At 43.4% G+C, this 19,956-nt stretch overlaps 1 protein-coding gene and 2 gene segments (V, D, J or C); all 3 read right to left on the reverse strand.

Annotated features, from left to right (window-relative positions):
• Positions 1-19,956, reverse strand: part of LOC106988621 (immunoglobulin lambda-1 light chain-like) — a 505,411-nt gene that overhangs the window by 452,001 nt on the left and 33,454 nt on the right. Inside the window, exons 1-2 of one of the 2 annotated variants that reach the window (XM_053206516.1) lie at positions 2,384-2,529; positions 1,962-2,264 (exon numbers count right to left, since the gene is read on the reverse strand). The exons of the other annotated variant lie outside the window; for it this stretch is intronic. Of the exons in view, the coding sequence (XP_053062491.1) occupies positions 1,962-2,264; positions 2,384-2,429 (349 nt within the window). The 5' untranslated portion in view covers positions 2,430-2,529. Of the gene's footprint in view, positions 1-1,961; positions 2,265-2,383; positions 2,530-19,956 lie in introns of those variants that run through there. 2 annotated transcript variants of the gene reach the window in all.
• LOC106988734 (immunoglobulin lambda variable 5-39-like) overlaps positions 1-19,956 on the reverse strand; it is a 603,934-nt gene that overhangs the window by 437,892 nt on the left and 146,086 nt on the right.
• LOC106989080 (immunoglobulin lambda variable 1-40-like) lies at positions 18,275-19,031 on the reverse strand. The segment is given in 2 exon segments: positions 18,275-18,725; positions 18,817-19,031. Coding segments are annotated over 2 exon segments (540 nt in total).

Below are 19,956 nucleotides of genomic sequence, written 5' to 3' on the forward strand. Positions count from 1 at the left end.
TATGCCTGACATCCTTCAGGGCCAAGTATTTACACTTGTTCCTTGAAATATCTACATGGGAATACGTCTCTTCTCCTTCCATTTATTCATTTATACAACCAGTTAACAATATGGATCATGGACAGATATTTTAGACTTTGAGTTTTAACCCCATACTATTACATTTATTTGGTTGCTCAAATCTTTCCAGTTTTGCCCAATGGGAGCCCTTTAATTTGGCTCATGAGGTCCTTGACACACCCTGTCATGTGTGTGTGTGTGTGTGTGTGTGTGTGCGCGCGCACACACGCACACACACTTGCATGTATGTGGTGGGTGTGCATGGATGCGCTTGTGTTTGTTTTGAAGGATTCTTCACTTTCTGACACTACAGGTTACTCTATGCTCATCCCGTGTAATTCCTGATCTAAGAATTAAGCATTTCTCCAAAGAAGCCTACATCTCTTCCCTGGAGAACAGTATTAGAAAGCAGTATGTGGGAAAATGCATCTCATGGCTATGAGGCATCATTGCTTCCAGTCTTGTTCAGATGACAAAGACATATATATGAGTACACTAACCCAACAATGTGCACATATTGGTGACTATTCCCATATTACACATGATTCCAAACTGCCGTCTCCAGCTCTAATCCATGACCACACACTTCACTTAAGTCTCTTCCCTTGGTTATAGCTGTGACTTTCCATTCTTAAAGTGAGCAATCTGGCCCCACCACCACCATTTACTTGCTTGTTCCGTTCCAGTACATAGTGCAGCCAATTCAAAATAATCTACCTGTTCCCCCATGGGATACCACCTTATCTACTAGAGTTCAGAACTTGCATGCAGTTTCTTACGTCTTTACATGTAGAGGCTCCACTCATTTTCAAAGTCACACAGCTCAGCAGCTTTCTCCCAACCCCTGCACTGAGGTGGGTTCACGCATTTGTCTTGGAAGTCAATAGAATTGTCACATTCTACATTCCATCATGGGCCCCAACTCTCCTAAATTAGTTTTTTGCATGTGCACTCTAAGGTTCTGTCATGTGGCTGTACAGTTTTCCATGAGTTCTGGCAATGCCATAGTGTCATTTCAGGGTCATTATACTATCATATAGAATAATTGTATTGCTGGGAAACATTTTCCTCTCTTCATGTGATCAACTCTTTTTCTACTTTCAGTCCCCCAGGAACCACAAATGTTTATATTCTCGAGAGTTTTGCCTTTTCCAGTATGTGCTATAACTCTAATTGTCCTGTGAATCATATCCCATTTTATAAATGTACCACCTATTTGGTGGCATCTTAGTTGGTTCCAGGTTTGAGTGATTAGAGATAAACCTGGAATAAACATCCCTGTGCAGATTTCTGGTTGGTTTCAATTTTTAGTGTTTATGAATGAAACTGCTATAGACATTCACATGCAGTTTTTTTCCTATGGACAAAATTTTTTGGGTTAATTTTTATAATTTTGTAATTTTAAGTTGGCATCTATTTCTCAAATCAGGAAATAAGACAAAAACCAACCAGCACCATTTATAACCAATTGGGTAAAATATCATACGCAAACAAGACTGACTTTTTCTTCAAGCAGAGCATGGGTGTAATTGAGGTCCCATGATAAGTTCAGAGGCAAAATAAAATGTTTCATTTATTTAAAAAAAAAAGAAAAAAATAATATGATCCAGCCTAGAAGCAAAATACCCCAGAAAACAAAAAAACAAAACGAAAACATCTGTTTCATGAAGACTCTTTGTCTAAGAATGGTCTGCTCAGAGTGAATTTGAGAACAGAAGGGACAGGAGGAGCCTCAATCACACAAGGTGTCGCTGGATGGACCGGGGCCCAGAGTATCAGCAAAAGAATAAGGAGCATCACAGGCATAGCTGAGCAGGCGACTGCTGGTCTGTTCCCTCTCTTTACAGACGAGAAAGCAGGTTTTTGTCTCACTTCCCCACAGGCCTGGAACACTGTGCGAGCACTGCCACTGCTGTCCCACGCTGAGCAGTAATAATCAGCCTCGTCCTCGGCCTGGAGCCCAGTGATGGTCAGGGTGCCTGTGTTGCCAGACCTGGAGCCGGAGAATCGATCTGGGACCCCGGAGGGTCGATTGTTATCACTATAGATGATGGTTTTGGGGGCCATTCCTGGGAATTGCTGGTGCCAGTTCACACCATAACCACCAATATTAGAGCTGCTTCCAGCGCAGGAGATGGTGACCCTCTGGCCCAGAGAACCAGACACTGAGGGCGGCTGAGTCAACCTAGACTGGGCCCAGGACACTGTAAAGGGGGAGAGACACAGAGAAGGTGATGCTGGTATAGAGACATGAGGAAGAAGCAGGGCCCATTTTGTCCTCCCAGGAAAGTGTGTCCCTTTCCCCTGTCCCCACATCAGTCACCTGTGCAGTGAGCGAGGAGGATGAGGAGGAGAGGAGACCAGGCCATGGTGGAGGTTATCGCGGATCCTTCCTTCCTTCTGCAGGTCCACAGCTGAGCAGACCTCCCCTAATGTCTCCCTTCCCCTCTTCATCCTCGGAGAGAGGGAGGGCCCATCCATGCAAATGAGAACCTGAGCTGTAGATCCCTTACTGGGCGTGGTCAGGTCCCTCGGCCATCAGTGAGGTCACAGCTGTGAGCCCTGAGCAGAAAGCACAGGCAGTGCCAGGTGCCAGGTCCCAGCTCTGATCACCCCTGACTCCTCTGAAACTGGCCTTGAGCTCCCCCTAATGTCCAGACACAGACACACCATTGTGTGACATGGTGACCAGAGCTCATCAGAGACAGCTCTTGCCTCCTCACTGCTCTGTCCACTGTTTCCTGCATTAGGACCAAGTCAAGTGTCCCCTTACATGTCTTCCCATCACCTGAAGGCAGACTCTATGCTCTACTCAGATTCTTCAGGGTGAGTCTGTCCATGTCTCTCTTGGCTATTCATGGGTCTGGACTGATGAGGTGTCTCTACACAAACTCTTCTTAGATCAGGTTCAAGTCCAAAGCACTGACAGGTCCCCATGGACACATGGCCCCTTTTATGCAGGTCACTGCATCTTTCCTCTTATGTGATTCCTCCCTGGTTTCCAGGATTTCCTTCCTCTGAGGTTCCTGCAGCACTGAGGAGATGGGGAGAGATTCTCTCCAGGTTGTGCATAGAAGTCCTAGTGCCCATGCATAGAGGGGTTACTCACTGAAAATCTTTGTAATCCATTATGATTTCCACCTGCTTAAAACAACAGTTCTGCATACATTGTGGGCAGTGATTCCCTCCTAGGATCTGTTCTCCCAGTGCACAGTCTGCAGGAGCCCTGCCATGTGAGGCTGTGTGTGGCACTGACCTCAGAGCACAAGGAACAAACCTGTAGGAAGTTCTAGGAGAAAATGAATAACAATTGCGGATGCTCTGACAAGGTTCCGGTGACAGAGATTATGTATTAGTCATCACTTAGCCAAACCTGCATATAAATGGGTGTGTCCTTTTACATAAAATTCATCTCATTAAGATTGATTTAATTTCAATGCTGATGTCATTGAGAAGATGCAGGTAAAATCATTAGTGTATTTTTCCCAGGTCTGTGCTTACTCCAGAGAGAATATGGATGGAGATTGTGGTTAAAATCAAGGATGGAAAAACAATGGAATAGGAATGCCTTCTGTTTTCAGGTGAATAGGAGTCTATAAAATTTTACTAAAGTAGTTTGATTTTTTATTCATTTCTTCTTATTTTTTTTTTTAGTCATGAGTTTTATTATCATGGGTCTGATTTAGCAGGATGGAAAGCCCAACATGGTATCCAGTGAAACCCTATAAGGGGCCTGTTCCTTTGAATCTCAGAGCCATCTCGGTGATGGAATTATTAAACACTGAGAGAGGTTCCAGGACAAAACTATTTGGGGTCAGAATTGTCTCTGGGGTGTGCAAAGTTGTATCCCTGTGCCTTGTGTCCAGCATATTCAGGACAGAGCAAGTACTCATTCATCTACCCATGACTAAAAGAATGAATTTCTGTTACCCAAGGCCACCTGGACCCAGAAGTTCCAGGTCATTCAAAGAACCCACATGTGAGTGATGGAGAGGTGGAGATAAGGGGGACTATGTCCCTGAGGTCACAAGCCTTGTGGCTCTGGGTTGGAACAGTAGAGTTTGCTGTAAAAGTCCACCCTGTCTGGAGGTGTCGCTGAGGGAGTGTCAGCCCAGCCCTGACAGCAGGGGGAGATTGTGTGTCACTTCCCTATGGCCTTGGCCTCATGAGAGCAGCATTCAGGCTGCTGCTCTCAGAATCAATGTACCACACAGCCCCTCAGGTGCACATTGGAGTCCAGAGATGGTTGTGGACTGAGCTTCCCATGGGGACAGAGACCTGCTATAGGTTTCCTGATATCGGCCTTGTCCCGGGAGAGCTGGTGTTTAGTGCACATCCTGGCTACCTGGTGACAGGACCCCAGTTACACTCATTATTCCTGGGGTTTTCTGCTAATGGGGATTCTGCCTCCCAGTTACTGAGATCCTGAGGATGGCTGGGTGAGCATAGGTTGTCCCTGACTTCTGGAGGGACAAAGAGGCCTAGGAACTGAAGAGTCAAAAATAGTAGACACTCAGAGAGAGGGAAGATCCTTGTGTGTCTATGAGTGTGTGTGTGTGTGTGTGTGTGTGTGTGTGTGTGTGTTTCTGTGTGACCAAAAATGAGGCCAACTGGCCCTCAGTTCTTGTGGCTTTCTTACCCTGTGAAAGATGGTTCTCCATAAAAATCTATTCATGAAGCTGATTCTCTGTTAAAATGTTCAGGACCCTGGATTCTGGATTAAAAGGGCAAGGGTCTGAAAGAACTTTTCTTGGAAGAGTATTTAATTCGGCAGTGAGGACTCCTTTGAGAACAGACCTGTTAGCAATTCACTGAATCAGAAGTCCAGGTCTTACTGAGTGACAGGAATCTGTCCCATTTTTTTGTCTACAGACACAAAGCTTATAGTCATCCTATCCTCAAGTGTCAGAGATCACAGGATAGGGGTTGAGCACACACCCCCTCCTTCCTGCCCCCACACCACAGCCAACCCACAGCCCCCTGGATCCCCAGGTGTCTCCTGGGATTGAGTAGGAGACAGAGATGGGCTAAAGCCTGTGATATAAGGGACAAGAGAAGAATGTTTCCATGGGGGATCTACTGTCCAGATAGTTCTTAAGAAAGAGATTCTGGGGCATAAGAAAAATGATTATATATTTTGACATTTGCAGGAAGTCTCTGGAAGAGAATCACACCCCCTGAAAGGCTAAGGGAGCCCTGCTGTCATCTAGTTTTTAATAGTTCAACTATTATCACAACCAATTTTTTTTCTTGACACCTTGGTGTCAAGGTGACCAGGCAGGAGGCAGGGTGGGAGAGATAGCACCCCCTCCTGTCCAGGGTGAAGGTGAGTGGGAGGGTTTTTGGAATAGAAAAGAAACTGCATTTTCTCTTTCCCTTTCCCTGCTGATTTCTTCACTTCCTTATACCTCTTGTCCCTCCTCACTTACATCAAGTCATGGATCATCATTATCACCATACTCCATCCCTCATCAACCACCAAGGATTAGTCTCCTCACCTCACTAGCCCCCTCCCCACGCCCATGGCATCCACCAGGATGCTTCTTCTCCCCCTAAATCTGCCAGCTGACTGTGGCTGCAGGTGCACACGGCCATGCTGACTGCTCCCACCATGGATTTATGAAACTCCCTCCGGGGTGTCCCTAGTTCAGACACTCCATGACCTTTCATTTCTCACATTCCTTTCTGTAATCCATTGTTATGTCTTTCCCTGTCTGCAATACATAGTCAGATTTTCCTCAATTTCTTTGTAGTTAGAAAATATCTTCCATTCAGACTCCACACTGGAAAACAGAAAGTAGAAAGTAAGTTATATGGCATCACCTACTAACTGTTGATGTACTCAGTTGGTTTTCTCATTCAAGACCAAAAAAATGTTCAATTTGTTTTCCCAGTTTGCTTTCATATTTTTCAGGGAGTTTGCAATTATTTTTTAAAACAGATTGCACACGTCTCAAGATGTTTACTTGGCACGTTTACCTTTTTGGTAATACCATTAGAATCACTTTCATTATCTTTAATTTATGAAGAAGTATAATTCTTCTTTAAAAATGATTAAAATAAGTAATACAAGTTTTATATATTTCTAATGGTTTTACTGAATTATTTTATCAGTAAAATATTTTTAAAGTAAGTACCCTGAACTCACTATGTAATATATTTCTTCTCTCAAATAAAAACCCTGGGGTCCCTGGTTTGCTCAGTCAGTTAAGCATCTGACCCTTGATTTCAGCTCAGGTCATGATCTCACGGTTCCTGGATCAGGCTCGGAGCTGACAGTGTGGAGCAGGCTTGGGATTCTCTCTCTCCCTCAATCTCTGCCCCTCCCCCCTCAGAATAAATAAATAAAGTTAAAAAAAAAACTCGACTCCTTCTCATTACACTTTACTTCTCATTTTAGTTAGATTCATTTTGTATTAGTAAGAAATTGAAGAGAAATATTAAGTAGTATTGGCCATAGCAATATTCTTTGATAATTTTTACCCTCTATGTCAATGTTAGATATAAGATAAAAAATGAAATAAAACAATTTATTTTTTATCTGCCTCTAATTTTCCAAGAAGTATTCTTTTTGTTAGTGTTTGTTTATATTAAAAATATGGAAAATTTCGGTGTTAAGGTAATATTCAGCTAATGCTGATATTCCTGTTAACAGTATGTGCCACAGCCGCCAACACTGATGCCATTGTTCAGTGTGCAGGTGAGTCTGGTGATGATTCCAGGGATTCCGAGAGGGAGGGTGGCTGGGACAGAGAATCTGCAAACACCAGCATATCAGAATGCAGAGAAGGGACAATTTGCAGCTGTTTGGAACCCAAGTCAAAGGCATTTGTCTCAGGCTAGGGGGCTTCCCTGAGGCCCTGAGGGCTGTCTCTACTTATGCGGTGACAGTGGAGCACGAGGAGGACAGGGGTCCAGACCATGGTGACACAGCCTCTTCTTAGGCCACAAAGCTGGGGCTGGGCTGCCTCTGGCTTCTTTTATCCCCTCCCCATGGAACTCACACACGTGGGGCTTCTCATGCACATGTGACCCATCCCTGCCTCTCCTTGTATGCACACGCAGGGTCTGGAGCCTTTGGACAGGGAGCCTATCTGATGTTCTAGTTTTCCCCATGACTGGGCCTGGAGGAAGCAATTGTTGAGACCACACACAGGTCTGTATACAGGGGACTCAGCCAGGCTCAGAGAGGGCATGCCTGCCCAGTCCCCTTAGGAAGCCAGGGCTAGGCCCTGAGGCCTCCTGTCAGCTGGGGACCCCTGTCCTACAGAAACCCCCAGACATGGTCTCACATCGCCCCCGGCTGGTCTCCACGAGAACCCCTCCTTCGTTCCCTTTGTGCTCAAATCTCTTTTTCTCCTGCTTCCCTGATGCTTGTGTTTCCATCAAATGAGAGTAGCCTTCCAGGGAAGGACAGAGATGCCATCCTGGTGTGCTGTCCCTGATAATGCATCCTCTGTGATGGGAGTCAAGGGGAAGGACACAGGCAGTCCTGACCCGGGAAAGCCTGTGAACTGCTGTGGAGCTGAGGACAAGACACAGGGAACAGAGAACAGAGGGGATCTGTCCCTGGGAGGGGCTCAGAGGAGGTGGGCTGATTCTGGGGGCAGAGTGTGGACAGGAGCTCACTTAGGGGACACACGCTTTCACTGAGGAGGACACACATTGTGGGAATGTGAGGCCTTTCTGGAGCAGGACAGACAGGACTCAGCAAACCCTGATGCGGCTGCTGCAGGTGTGGGGATAGAATAGGACCTGGGCAGGGCAGGGACCACTACGGCGCCATCCTATGACCTCCACTCCATGTGCTGGGAGACTTTTAATACCAGCTATGCCTGTCATCAGTGCTGCTTATTAGAGATATAGCTCTGAGGGAAGTTCCAGGACAGAACTTGAAACAGGGATACCTGGAAGGGGACACTGGGCAGAGGGGCAGCTGGAGGAAGATGGAAGCAGAGGAAACAGGGAAGGGAGAAATGGCACAAGTCCCCGGATAGGGCATAGGGAGATGACTGACTGGACCCTGGACTATGGGAGAGGGAGGGATGGTCCAGAGTGTCAGGTGGATGGATCGTGATACTACAGAGATAGGGGTGCCCCGAATGTCACAGGTGAGGTCAGGTGGGAGAGCAGGTGGAGGGCAGGTGATGGGTCTGCTGTCCCTGTGTCACATTGAAACCACGGTGTGAAGTGTGAAGAGGTGTAGAAATGTCACAGACAATCAAGGCTGCAGGAATGCCTTTCCTCCCCTATAGGAAGAATGCAGGTGTTACAGCAACTGCCTACCTGAGAGCTTTGTCTTCATCATTCATTCATCCATTCAGTCACTCACTCATTCATTCTTTAAGCAAATATATATGGAATGTCCACATGTGTCAGACTGGAAGTATAATGGGGGCAAGGACAGGGTCTAGGTCACAGCAGCAGGAGGAACTGACGATTGAGCATGATGGTGATGGTCCCATGGCTACTCCAGGGTCTGAGGACTTCACTGTGTCCCCCAGAGGTGCTGAGGGCTAAGATGTGTGAGTCTCCCACAGAGTCTTCCCTCCCAGGCATGCAGCTTGGGGCAGAGGTAGTTGTCTCTGTGCCTGCAAGGACCTGCAGGTTTACAAGGCTCTCATTCCCTGAGACACCTCAGCTTTGACCTGTTTGGGGTCCAGGTGCAAAAGGAGGCAAAAGGAGGAGGTCACAGTTCCAGTCCTGAGGACACCGCCATGGGCTGAGCTCTGAAAACTTCAGACTCTGTGCTTCACTATTGATAGAATCCTGGTGGCACTGAAAACCTCTCCTTTCTCCCCATCAATGGTTTTGGGGAACAGACTGTTTTGTTCAGCCCCCTGCGAGTGTTTTTTCCCTCTTTCTTTGTCTCCAGCTACTTTTGCAGGGGGACTGCTTTTCTTGCACGATCCTGATGCACTGCACTCCCCCACCTCCTTCTCTTTCTCTTTCTCTCTTCCCTCAGCGAAAATGGCTCCGTACCCTCTGCAGATTTTCTCTCCCCCAGATGACCGCTCTGCATCGCATACCTGTACAGTTCTGTGGCTCAAGTTGCACAGATTGTTGCGTTAACCCTCAGATCAATTTCCTAAGTGTTCAGAATAGTTTGGTGCTGATGTAGCTGCATTTCAGGGATATGGCAAGTTCAGGGTCTCCATGCTGCTCTGCCATCCTAACTCCTCCTCCCCCAAATCAGGTTTTTGTTTAGTCTTTTGAAGATGCATTTTTAAATGCTTATTTATTTTTGAGAGAGAGAGAGAGAGAGAGAGAGAGAGAGAGAGAGAAGGGGAGGGGCAGAGAGAGACAGAGACAGAGAATCCGAAGCAGGCTCCAGGCTCTGAGCGGTCAGCACAGAGGCTGATGAGGGGCTCGAACTCACGAGCTCTGAGATCATGACCTGAGCCGAAGTCGGACACTTAACCGATTGAGCCACCTAGGCACCCCGACAATCAGGATTTTGATAAGAAAATAGAACAATCCACTTACTAACCTTTACATGAAAGTGGATAATACACAAATATGCAAAGGAGAAATGACACGTGGACAAAAATCAAAAATGAAAAAAAATAATACTGTTAACCTCTCTTAATAATAAATAAAAGCATACTTTACTAGGAAGTAAAAATGGTTTCATTTAAAAAATAAACAAATTTCCAAAAATAAAAGCAGACCAATTTCCTTAGAAAAAGAATAGATAATTTATTAGGAACTTTTCCACAAAAAGGCATAAGATGTGATTAACTTCACAAAAAACCACTAGCAATCTTCAGAGATCATAATTTCATTTGCTTGCTTCATATATATATATATATATATATATATATATGAAGCATATATATATGCATATAAGCATAACATGTATATGAAGCATATATGTATATATGAAGCATATATATATATATATTCAAATCATCAAAAAACAATGGAAAACTTAAATTCTTATGGAAAGAAATATACAGTGATACAAACACTTGGCACATAAAATACAGAAAAAGGAAAATTGTGGAATATTATGAAATATTGACATAAATATTCTAAATAAAATATCAATAGTGGGATACCCTTGTCAGACTAAAATAGTCATACTATGACCACATGTGAGTTTTGCAAATATGGAATGGGATTACATATGGGTGATTCCTCTAAGGTAAGACAACAAATTAGTAAATCAACAGATGAAAATCACGTGATCTCTCTGGACTGTGAAAAGTCATTTGCATAATTGAAAGTAAAGTTTTTAAAAATTATTTTATTTATTTTTTAAAATTTACATCCAAGTTAGTTGGCATATAGTGCAATAATGATTTCAGGAGTAGAATCCAGTGATTCGTCTCCTACACATAACACCCATAGCTCAACCCAAGTGTCCTCCTTAATGCCCCCTTGCCCATTTAGCCCATCCCCCCAATAACAACCACTCCAGCAACCCTCAGTTTATTCTCTGTATTATAAGAGTCCCTTATGTTTTGTCCCCCTCCCTGTTTTTATATTATTTTTACTTTCTTTCCCTTCTGTTCATCTATTTTGTATCTTAAATTCCACACGAGTGAAGTCATATGATATTTGTCTTTCTCTGACTAAATAATTTTGCTCAGCATAATACCCTCTAGTTCCATCCACATTATTGCAAATGGCAAGATTTCATTCTTTTTGATTGCCGAGTAATACTCCATTGTATATATATACCACATCTTAATCCATTCATCTGTTGATAGACATTTGGGCTCTTTCCTTACTTTGGCTATTGTCAATAGTGCTTCTATAAACATTGGGGTGCATGTGCCCCTTCAAAACAGCACCCCTGTACCCTTTGGATAAATACATAGTATTGCAATTGCTGGGTCGTAGCGTAGTTCTATTTCTAATTTTTTGAGGAACCTCCATACTGTTTTCCAGAGTGGCTGCACCAGTTTGCATTTCCACCAGCAATGCAAAAGTGTTCCTCTTTCTCCCCATCCTGACCAACATCTGTCTTTGCCTGAGTTTTTCATTTTAGGCATTATGACAGGTGTGAGGTGGTAGCTCATTGTGATTTTGACTTGTATTTCCTTGATGATGAGTCATGTTGAACATTTTTTTCATGTGTCGGTTGGCCATCTGGATGTCTTCTTTGGAAAAGTGTCTATTCATGTCATTTCTTCCCTGGATTATTTGCTTTTTGGGTGTTGAGTTTGACAAGTTCTTTATAGATTTTTGATACTAACACTTTATCTTTTATGTCATTTGCAAATATCTTTTCCCATTCGTAGGTTGCCTTTTAGTTTTGTTGATTGTTTCCTTCGCTGTGCAGAAGATTTTCATCTTGATGAAGTCCCAATAGTTCATTTTTGCTTTTGTTTCCCTTGCCTCTGGAGACATATTGAGTAAGATGTTGCTGCAGTGGAGGTAAAAGAGGTTTTTGTCTGCTACTTCCTCTAGGATTTTGAAGGCTTCCTGTCTTATGTTTAGGTCTTTCATCCATTTTGAGTTTATTTTTGTGTATGATGTGAGAAAGTCGTCCAGGTTCATTCTTCTGCATGCCATTGTCCAGTTTTCCCAACATGATTTGCTGAAGAGACTGTCTTTATTCCATTGGATATTTTTTCCTACTTTGTCAAAGATTAGTTGGCCATACGTTTGTGGGTCCATTTGTGGGTTGTCTATTCTGTTCCATTTATCTGAATGTCTGTTTTTGTGCCAGTACCATACTGTCTCGATGATTATAGCTCTGTAACACATCTTGAGGTCTGAAATTATGATGCCTCCAGCTTTGATTTTCTTTTTCAGGATTGTTTTGTCTCTTCAGGGTCTTTTCTAGTTCCTCACAATTTTTAGGATTTGTTCATTCTAGCTCTGTGAAGAATGCTGGTGTTATTTTGATAGAGATTTCATTGAATATGTAGATTGCTTTGGGTAGTATTGACATTTTAGCAATATTTGTTCTTCCAATACATGAGCATGGGATATTTTTCAATTTTTTTGCGTCTTCTTCAATTTCTTTCATGAGCTTTCTATAGTTTTCAGTGTGTAGATTTTCACCTCTTTGGTTAGGTTTATTCCTAGGTATTTTATGGGTTTTGGTACAGGTGTAAATGGGTTTTATACCTTGACTTCTCTTTCTGTTGTTCATTATTGGTGTATAGAAATGTAACCGATTTTTGTGCATTGATTTTATATCCAGCAACTTTGCTGAATTCATGGATCTGTTCTAGCAGTTTTTTGGGGGAATATTTTGGATTTTCCATATAGAGTGTCATGTCATCTGTGAAGAGTGAACGTTTGACTTCCTCCCTGCCTATTTGGATGCCTTTTGTGTCTTTGTGTTGTCTGATTGCTGAGGCTAGGACTTCCAATACTATGTTAAACAACAGTGGTGAGAGTGGACACCTCTGTTGTGTTCCTGACCTTAGGGGGGAAGCTCTCAGTTTTTTCCCCATTGAGGATGATATTAGTGGTGGGTCTTTCATATTTGGCTTTTATGATATTGAGGTATTATCCTTCTATCCCTACTTTCTTGAGGGTTTTTATCAAGAAAGGATGCTGCATTTTGTCAAATGCTTTCTCTGCATCTATTGAGAGGATCATGTGGTTCTTGTCCTTTCTTTTATTAATGTGATGTATAACATTGATTGATTTGCAGATATTGAATCAGTCCTGCATGTTAGATATAAATACAACTTGATTGTGATGAATAATTCTTTTAATGCATTGTTGGATTGGTTGGTTAGTATCTTGTTGAGAATTTTTGCATCCATTTTCATCAGGGAAATTGGACTATAGTTCTCCTTTATAGTGGAGTCTTTGTCTGGTTTTGGAATCAAGGTAATTCTGGCCTCATAGAATGAGTTTTGAAGTTTTTCTTCCATTTCTATTTTTTAGTACAGCTTCAAAAGAATAGGAGTTACCTCTTCTTTAAATGTTTGGTAGAATTTTCCTGGAAAGCCATCCAGCCCTGGAGTCTTGTTTTTTGGGAGGTTCTTTATTACTAATTCAATTTCTTTACCGGTTATGGGTCTGTTCAAATAATCTATTTCTTCCTGTTTCAGTTTTGGTAGTTTATATGTTTCTAGGAATTTGTCCATTTCTTCCAGATTGCCCAGTTTGTTGACATATAATTGCTCATAATATTCTTCTTCTTCTTCTTCTTCTTCTTCTTCTTCTTCTTCTTCTTCTTCTTTTTTGTATTTCTACAGTGTTGGTTGTGACTTCTCTTTCATTTCTGATTTTATTTATTTGGGTCCTTTCCTTTTCCTTTTTGATCAAACTGGCTAGGGGTTTATCAATTCTGTTAATAATTTTAAAGAACCAGCTCCTGTTTTTATTGATCTGTTCTACTATTTTTTTGATTTCCATAGCATTGATTTCTGCTATAATCTTTATAATTTCATGTCTTCTGCTGGTTTGGGGTTTTATTTACTGTTCTTTTTCCAGCTCCTTAAGGTGTAAGGTTAGGTTGTGTATCTGAGACCATTCTTCCTTCTTTAGGAAGGCCTGGATTGCTATATACTTCCCTCTTATGACTGCCTTTGCTGCATCCTAGAGGTTTTGGGCTGTCAGATTATCATTTTCATTGGCTTCCATGTACTTTTTAATTTCCTATTTAACTTCTTGGTTAACCCATTCATTCTTTAGTAGGGTGTTCTATAATTTCCAAGTATTCATTGTCTTTCCAAATTTTTTCGTGTGTTTGATTTCAAGTTTCATAGCATTGTGGTCTGAAAATAAGCATGGTATGATCTCTGTCTTTTTGAACTTGCTAGTGGCTGATTTGTGACCCAGTATGCGATCTATTCTGGAGAATATTCCATGTGCATTCGAGAAGAATGTGTATTCTGCTGCTTTAGGGTGAAATGTTCTGAATATATCTGTTAAGTCCATCTGGTCCAGTATATAACTCAAAGTCATTGTTTTCTTGTTGATTTTCTGTTTAGATGATCTGTTCATTGCTGTTTAGTGGGGTATTGAAGTCCCCTACTCTTATGGTATTATTATCAATGAGGTTCTGTATGTTTGTGATTAATTGATTTATATATTTGGGTATCTACACATTGGGGATATAAATGTTTACAATTCTTAGATCTTGGTGGATAGACCGCTTATTTTTAATATAATGCCCTTCTTCATCTATTTTTACAGTCCTTATTTTAAAATCTAGATTGTCTGATATAAGTATGGTTACTCTGGCTTTCTTTTGGTGACTATTAGCATGATAGATGGTTCTCCATTCCCTTACTTTCAACCTGAAGGTGACTTTAATTCTAAAATGGGTCTCTTGTAAACAGCATATAGATGGATCTTCTCTTCTTATCCATTCTGTTATCCTATGTCTTTTGATTGGAATGTTTAGAACTTTGACATTTAGAGTGAGTACTGAAAGATATGAATTTAGTGCCATTGTGTTGCCTGTAGAATTGGAGTTTCTGGTGGTGTTCTCTGGTCCTTTCTACTCTTTGTTGCTTTTGGCCTTTTTTGTTTCATTTTGTCTTTTCTTCTCTCAGAGACTCCCTCTTAAAGTTTCTTGCAGGCTGGTTTAGTGGTCACAAACTCCTTTAGTTTTTGTTTGTCTGGGAACTTCTTTATTTCTTGCATATTTTTCCAATTCAGCACATTGAATATGTCCTGCGACTCTTTTCTGGCCTGCTAAGTTTCTGCGGATAGGTCTGCTGTGAACCTGATATGTCTTACCTTATAGGTTAAGGACTTTTTTCCCCTTGCTGTTTTCATAATTCTTTCCTTGTCTATTTTGTGAATTTGACTATGTTATGCCTATTGATAGTTGGTTTTTGTTGAATCTAATGGGAGTTCTCTGTGCTTCTTAGATTTTGATGTTTGTGTCTTTCCCCAGGTTAGGAACGTTTTCCATTATGATTTGCTTGCATAAACTTTCTACTTGTTTTTCTCTCTTTTTACCTTCTGGGACTCCTATGATTTGGATGTTATTCCTTTTTAGTGAGTCACTGAGTTCTCTAATTCTTATATTGTGCTCTTTTGCCTTAGTTTCTCTCCTTTTTTCTGCTTCCTTATTCTCCGTAATTGTATCTTCTATATCACTAATTTGCTTTTCTGCTTCATCCATCCTTGCAGCCATGGCATCAATTCGAGATTGCAGCTTAGTTATAGCGTTTTTAATTTCGTCCTGACTAGATTTTATTTCTTTTATCTCCATAGAAAAGGATTCTATTCTTTTTTTTCAACTCCAGTTAATATTCTTATTATCATGATTCTAAATTCTAGTTCAGACATCTACTGATATCTGTGTTGATCAGGTCTCTGGCTGTCATTTCTTCCTATTCTTTCTTTTAGGATGAATTCCTTTGTTTTGTCATTTTGGAGGAAGAAAAGAATTAATAAAATAAAAAATAAAAATGAAGAAGATTAAAAACAAACAAAAAAATCAAATAAAGGAAGCTAGATCCTAGGTATGCTTTGGTTTTGTTGTTGAAAGAAGCTTGATTGAACAGAGAAAAAAGGGAATGGAAAGAAAAGAAAAAAAAATAAATGTTTAAAAATTAAGAAAATGTATACAATAAAACAGAATAAAATGAGTTGAAGAAGGTAAAATAGAATAAAAAATAAATTTCCAAAAAATATAGTCAAAAAATTTAAAAAATTATATGAAAGTGGAAAGTAAAAAATAATTTTTTCTCTTTCTGTATCCAAGAATAAGAAAGAAGAGGAAAAAAAAAGAAAACACAAAACAAAGAAATGAATAGATGGACCAGCAAACACAATGAAATCCGAATGAAATTACATCCAGTTTCCCCTACAAGTCAAACTATGAAGCACTTTATGGTCCATACCCTAAGGAGTGGGAGAGACTTGTGGTGTTCTTCTAGGGCTTGGTTGGTGCAGTTGGTCGGGGCTTGGTGTCATGGCTCCATTCTCCACTAGGTGGTGCTACTTAACTTACTGAAGTGGATTGGTGTGGCACGGTGTGCGGGATGTGTGTTGATGCATGGGAGAGGTTAAAATGGCGTCACCTAACTTTCCAGTCTCTAGATCAGAACTTTGTGCTCTATCTGACTGGCAATCAAGCACCCCTCCTTGGTCTCTGGGGTCCTTCCATTCCCCACTTCTATACTGTCCCTGTCCAAGACATCAGCCTGGCAGGCAGCACTTCCCTCCCAAATTTTATGTCATATGGGGCTGTATTTCCAAACTCTTCACTTCTGAGGGCCCTGCCACCTGGACCCGCTCCAACTCTTTCACGGATGGTCTCCCTAGGCCATGGCCAGATGCCGGCTTGCCCCCAGGAAAGTTCCTGCTATCACGCAGCTGTAGAGGCTCAGAGGTGTGGCTGGATGCCGGCCTGCCACAGAATAAGTTTGTGCGATCGTGTAGTGGTATCATTTCAACGCAATAACAACACACTACCCACGTCAGGTTTTGCCTCACCCTGGCGTTTCTGTTCCGATACCAGTAATTGTGTTCTCCGTGGTCCGCTGGGAGCTTTGCCTGTGGGGAGTCCATACAACCTCTACCAAATGCCCTCCTAGCAGGGTACCAGGGAAACTGCTTCTCCCATGTGGCCCGTCGATCCCTCAGACCTCACTGCCTGTCCTTGGGAATTCGGTCTTCCCACCAGCACGCTGCCAGGTAATGCGCTGCAGTGTTTCCAGTGCTGTCCTGCCCTGGTAATAGAGTCCTAATGATACTAAAACCCTCTCCTTTCTGCTTTCTGCTTTCTCCCTTTCTTATTCAGGCACTTATGGGTGCTTCCACTCTTTCTCTCCAACTACTTTTGAGGGGAGTGCTTTTCCTGTATGTTCCTTCCTTTCTCTGTCCTCTGTCCCCAAATACCATTCCCTACCCTCTGTGGCTTCTCTCTCCCCCAGTTCACCTCTCCGTGCCAAGTACCTTCCAAGTTCTGTGGCTCAAGTTATGCGGATTGTTGTGTGAATCCTCAGAGCAATTTTCGAGGTGTGCTAGAAATAGTGGTTTGGTGCTGATCTAGCTGCATTTTAGGGTGAAAGAAGCTTAGAACTTCCATGCTGCTCCACCATCTTGGTCCACTCCACCTGAAAGCAAAGCTCTAATAAAAACCACATAAATCGGAAGCAGAGATTTTATAATGTGATAACACACTTTGTACCCACACATCAGACTCAGTCCCACAACCAGAAAATTAGCTAATGAGGTGGGGACGGGGGGACATTTCTATAAGATGAAAAGACTAATCTGAGCTAAACACCATTATTATTCAACATCTTTCTGCAAGTATTATACAATGAAAGTGAAGAAGAAAAGTCACTGGTTGGGTCTCAGCATTGATAGGAATGGACAGGGACTCATTTCAAATGACTGAAATATATGTTTCAGCTATAGGTAATCCAGGGCTTATGCTGCAGTGAGAGAAGAAATCATCCCAAAGAGCAAAAAAAGTACAGGCATTCTTATTGAAGACTAATAAGAGGGTTACATAGGTCTGGAAACTTCTAGAAATGGGTAAACGACCAAGGATGGAGACCCTGGATTCGTCAGAGGTCAGGTGGGAGCTGAGAACACTGGAACTACAACCCCCAGTCCATGAACTTCAGTGCAAAGAAACCTTGTGTCTCAACCTGATGGGCAAGATGAGCTTCCTTGTGTCCTTTGAGACCCTTTGTCTAGGAAGGGGCTGCTGCGAGTGACGTTGGGGACAGAAGAGAAGGAGGAGCCCTCACTCCCAGGTGGTGCTGCTGCGTGCACTGAGCCCATGGTGGCAGCAGCAGGAGCATCAGAAGCAGAAGCCACAGGCTGAGCCTGGTAAGCTGCTGCGGCCTCGCCCTCTCTGAAGATGAGAAAGGGGTCTGCTTTCAGTTCTTATGGGCCTGGGACTCTGTGTGAGCCCAAGATGCTGTCACAGAGGGGGTGAGGGGGCAGGGAGGAGCAGTCTTATCCTCAGACATCAGCCCCGTGATGATCTCAGAGTGAGAGTTTCCACACACAGAGTCAAAGAATGAATCAGGGTCCCCAGAGAGTCTAACCATCATAATAGATGAGGATTTAGGGGCAATTTATGGGAGCTGTTGTTATCAGGACACATATTGGACATTCCTGATGTGTCCTGACTCAGACAGAGCTGAATATTGTGTCCCTGTGTCTGCCGTGACCTGTCATGGACTGTGTCCTCAGGACAGCCTGCCCCTGGAATGCAGAAATTTGTGCTCAGTTTGAGAAAATCACACAATATCTTGCTCCCAATGAGAGGCTTCAAGGAGAAATTTCAGAGAATGTGGAAAGACTGTAGACAAACTTCCTTGAGGTGGGTCTCAGACCCCAGTTTATATCAAACAAAGCAGCAGCTCAGTTGGCCAAAAATCAGGGATAGATGGGAAGTCCCATTGCTGGGAGGACAGCAGGTTTTTGTCTCACTTCCCCACAGGCCTGGAGCACTGTGTCAGCACCTTGAGTAAAGTCAAGAGACTGGCAGTAATAATCAGCCTCGTCCTCAGCCTGGAGCCCAGTGATGGTCAAGGAGCCTGTGTTGCCAGATGTGGAGCCAGAAAATCTGTCAGGGACCCCTGAGGGTCGATCGCTACTATCATAGATGAGGAGTTTAGGGGCCTTTCCTGGAAGCTGTTGGTACCAGTTCACACCAGCAATATCGATGTTGTTGGCACCTCCAGTGCAGGGGATGGTGACCGTCTGGCCCAGGGCCCCAGACACTGAGGGTGGCTGACTCAACACAGACTGGGCCCAGGACCCTGGAAGTGGGAGAGACAAAGAGAAGGTGATGAAGAATCAGGTCACACATGTTATCCCAGGACCGCTTCCCTTGTTCCCACATCTAGTCACCTGTGCAGTGAATGAGGAGGGTGAGGAGGAGAGGGGACCAGGCCATGGTCGAGATCATCACTGATCCTGCCTTCTGTGGCTGAACAGCTGAGCAGACGTCCCCTAATCTGTTCCTTCTCCTTTTCATCCTCTGAGAGAGGGAGGGCCCATCCATGCAAATGAGACCCTCAGCTCTTCGACATTTCAATGGCACAGGGTCAGGTCCCTCTGCCTGAGGATGTCAGGGTGGAGGGAAGGGGAGGGGCTCTGTTGGGTAAGAGGGTGGTGAGGTCACAGTTGTGAGCCCTGAGCAGAGGGCACAAGCAATGGCAGGTGGCAGGTCCCAGCTCTGGTCATCTGTGACTCCTCAGAAACAAGTGATATGTGCCCCCTGGTGTCCAGGCCTGGACACAACATTATGTGACATGGTGACTAGAGCCCATCAGAGAGAGTTCCTGCCTCCTCACTGCTGTGTCCACTGTCCCATTCCTTCAGGCCAGGCCAGGTGTCCCCCTGTGTGACTTCCCATCACCTCAGGACAAACTGTGCTCTACTCAGGCTCCACATAGTGAGTGTGTCCACGGCTCCCTTGTCTGTTGATGGGGCAGGACTAAGGTGGTGACTCTTGTACAACCACACAGATGAGGATCAGCTCCAGAACAGTGATGGGTCCACATTGGCACCTGGCCAGTTCTGTGCAGGAAGCTGATTTTTTTCCTCTGCTTGTTTCCTTTCTGGTTTCAAAGTTATCCTTTCCCAGAAGTTCCCTCAGCACTGAGAAGACAGGGAGCCCTTTTCTCCAGGTTGTGGGTAGATGCTCTCGTGTGCCTTCCTAGGGGGGTTACACACTGACCATCTTCGTCGTCTGTCACTGGTTCCACCTCCGCGAAACAACAGTTCTCCACACCCTGTGCTTAGTACTTCCCTCCTACGATCTGTCCCCCCAGCACACAGACCCAAGTCTGCAGGAGCCTGGGGGTGGCACTGACCTCAGAGCACGAAGGGCAAACCTGCAGGAAGCTCCAGGAGGGAAGGAGTGACAGCTGTGGGTGCTTTGATGGGGACCTCATCACAGACTTTATGTGTCTGTCACCACTTGGACAACTGCTACCTCAAAATGAACGTGGGTGATTTTATACAAAATTCAGTTCAGCAAGAATT

Source organism: Acinonyx jubatus, chromosome D3 (genome assembly GCF_027475565.1).
Source record: "Acinonyx jubatus isolate Ajub_Pintada_27869175 chromosome D3, VMU_Ajub_asm_v1.0, whole genome shotgun sequence".
In the NCBI taxonomy this organism is placed as follows: Eukaryota; Metazoa; Chordata; class Mammalia; order Carnivora; family Felidae; genus Acinonyx; species Acinonyx jubatus.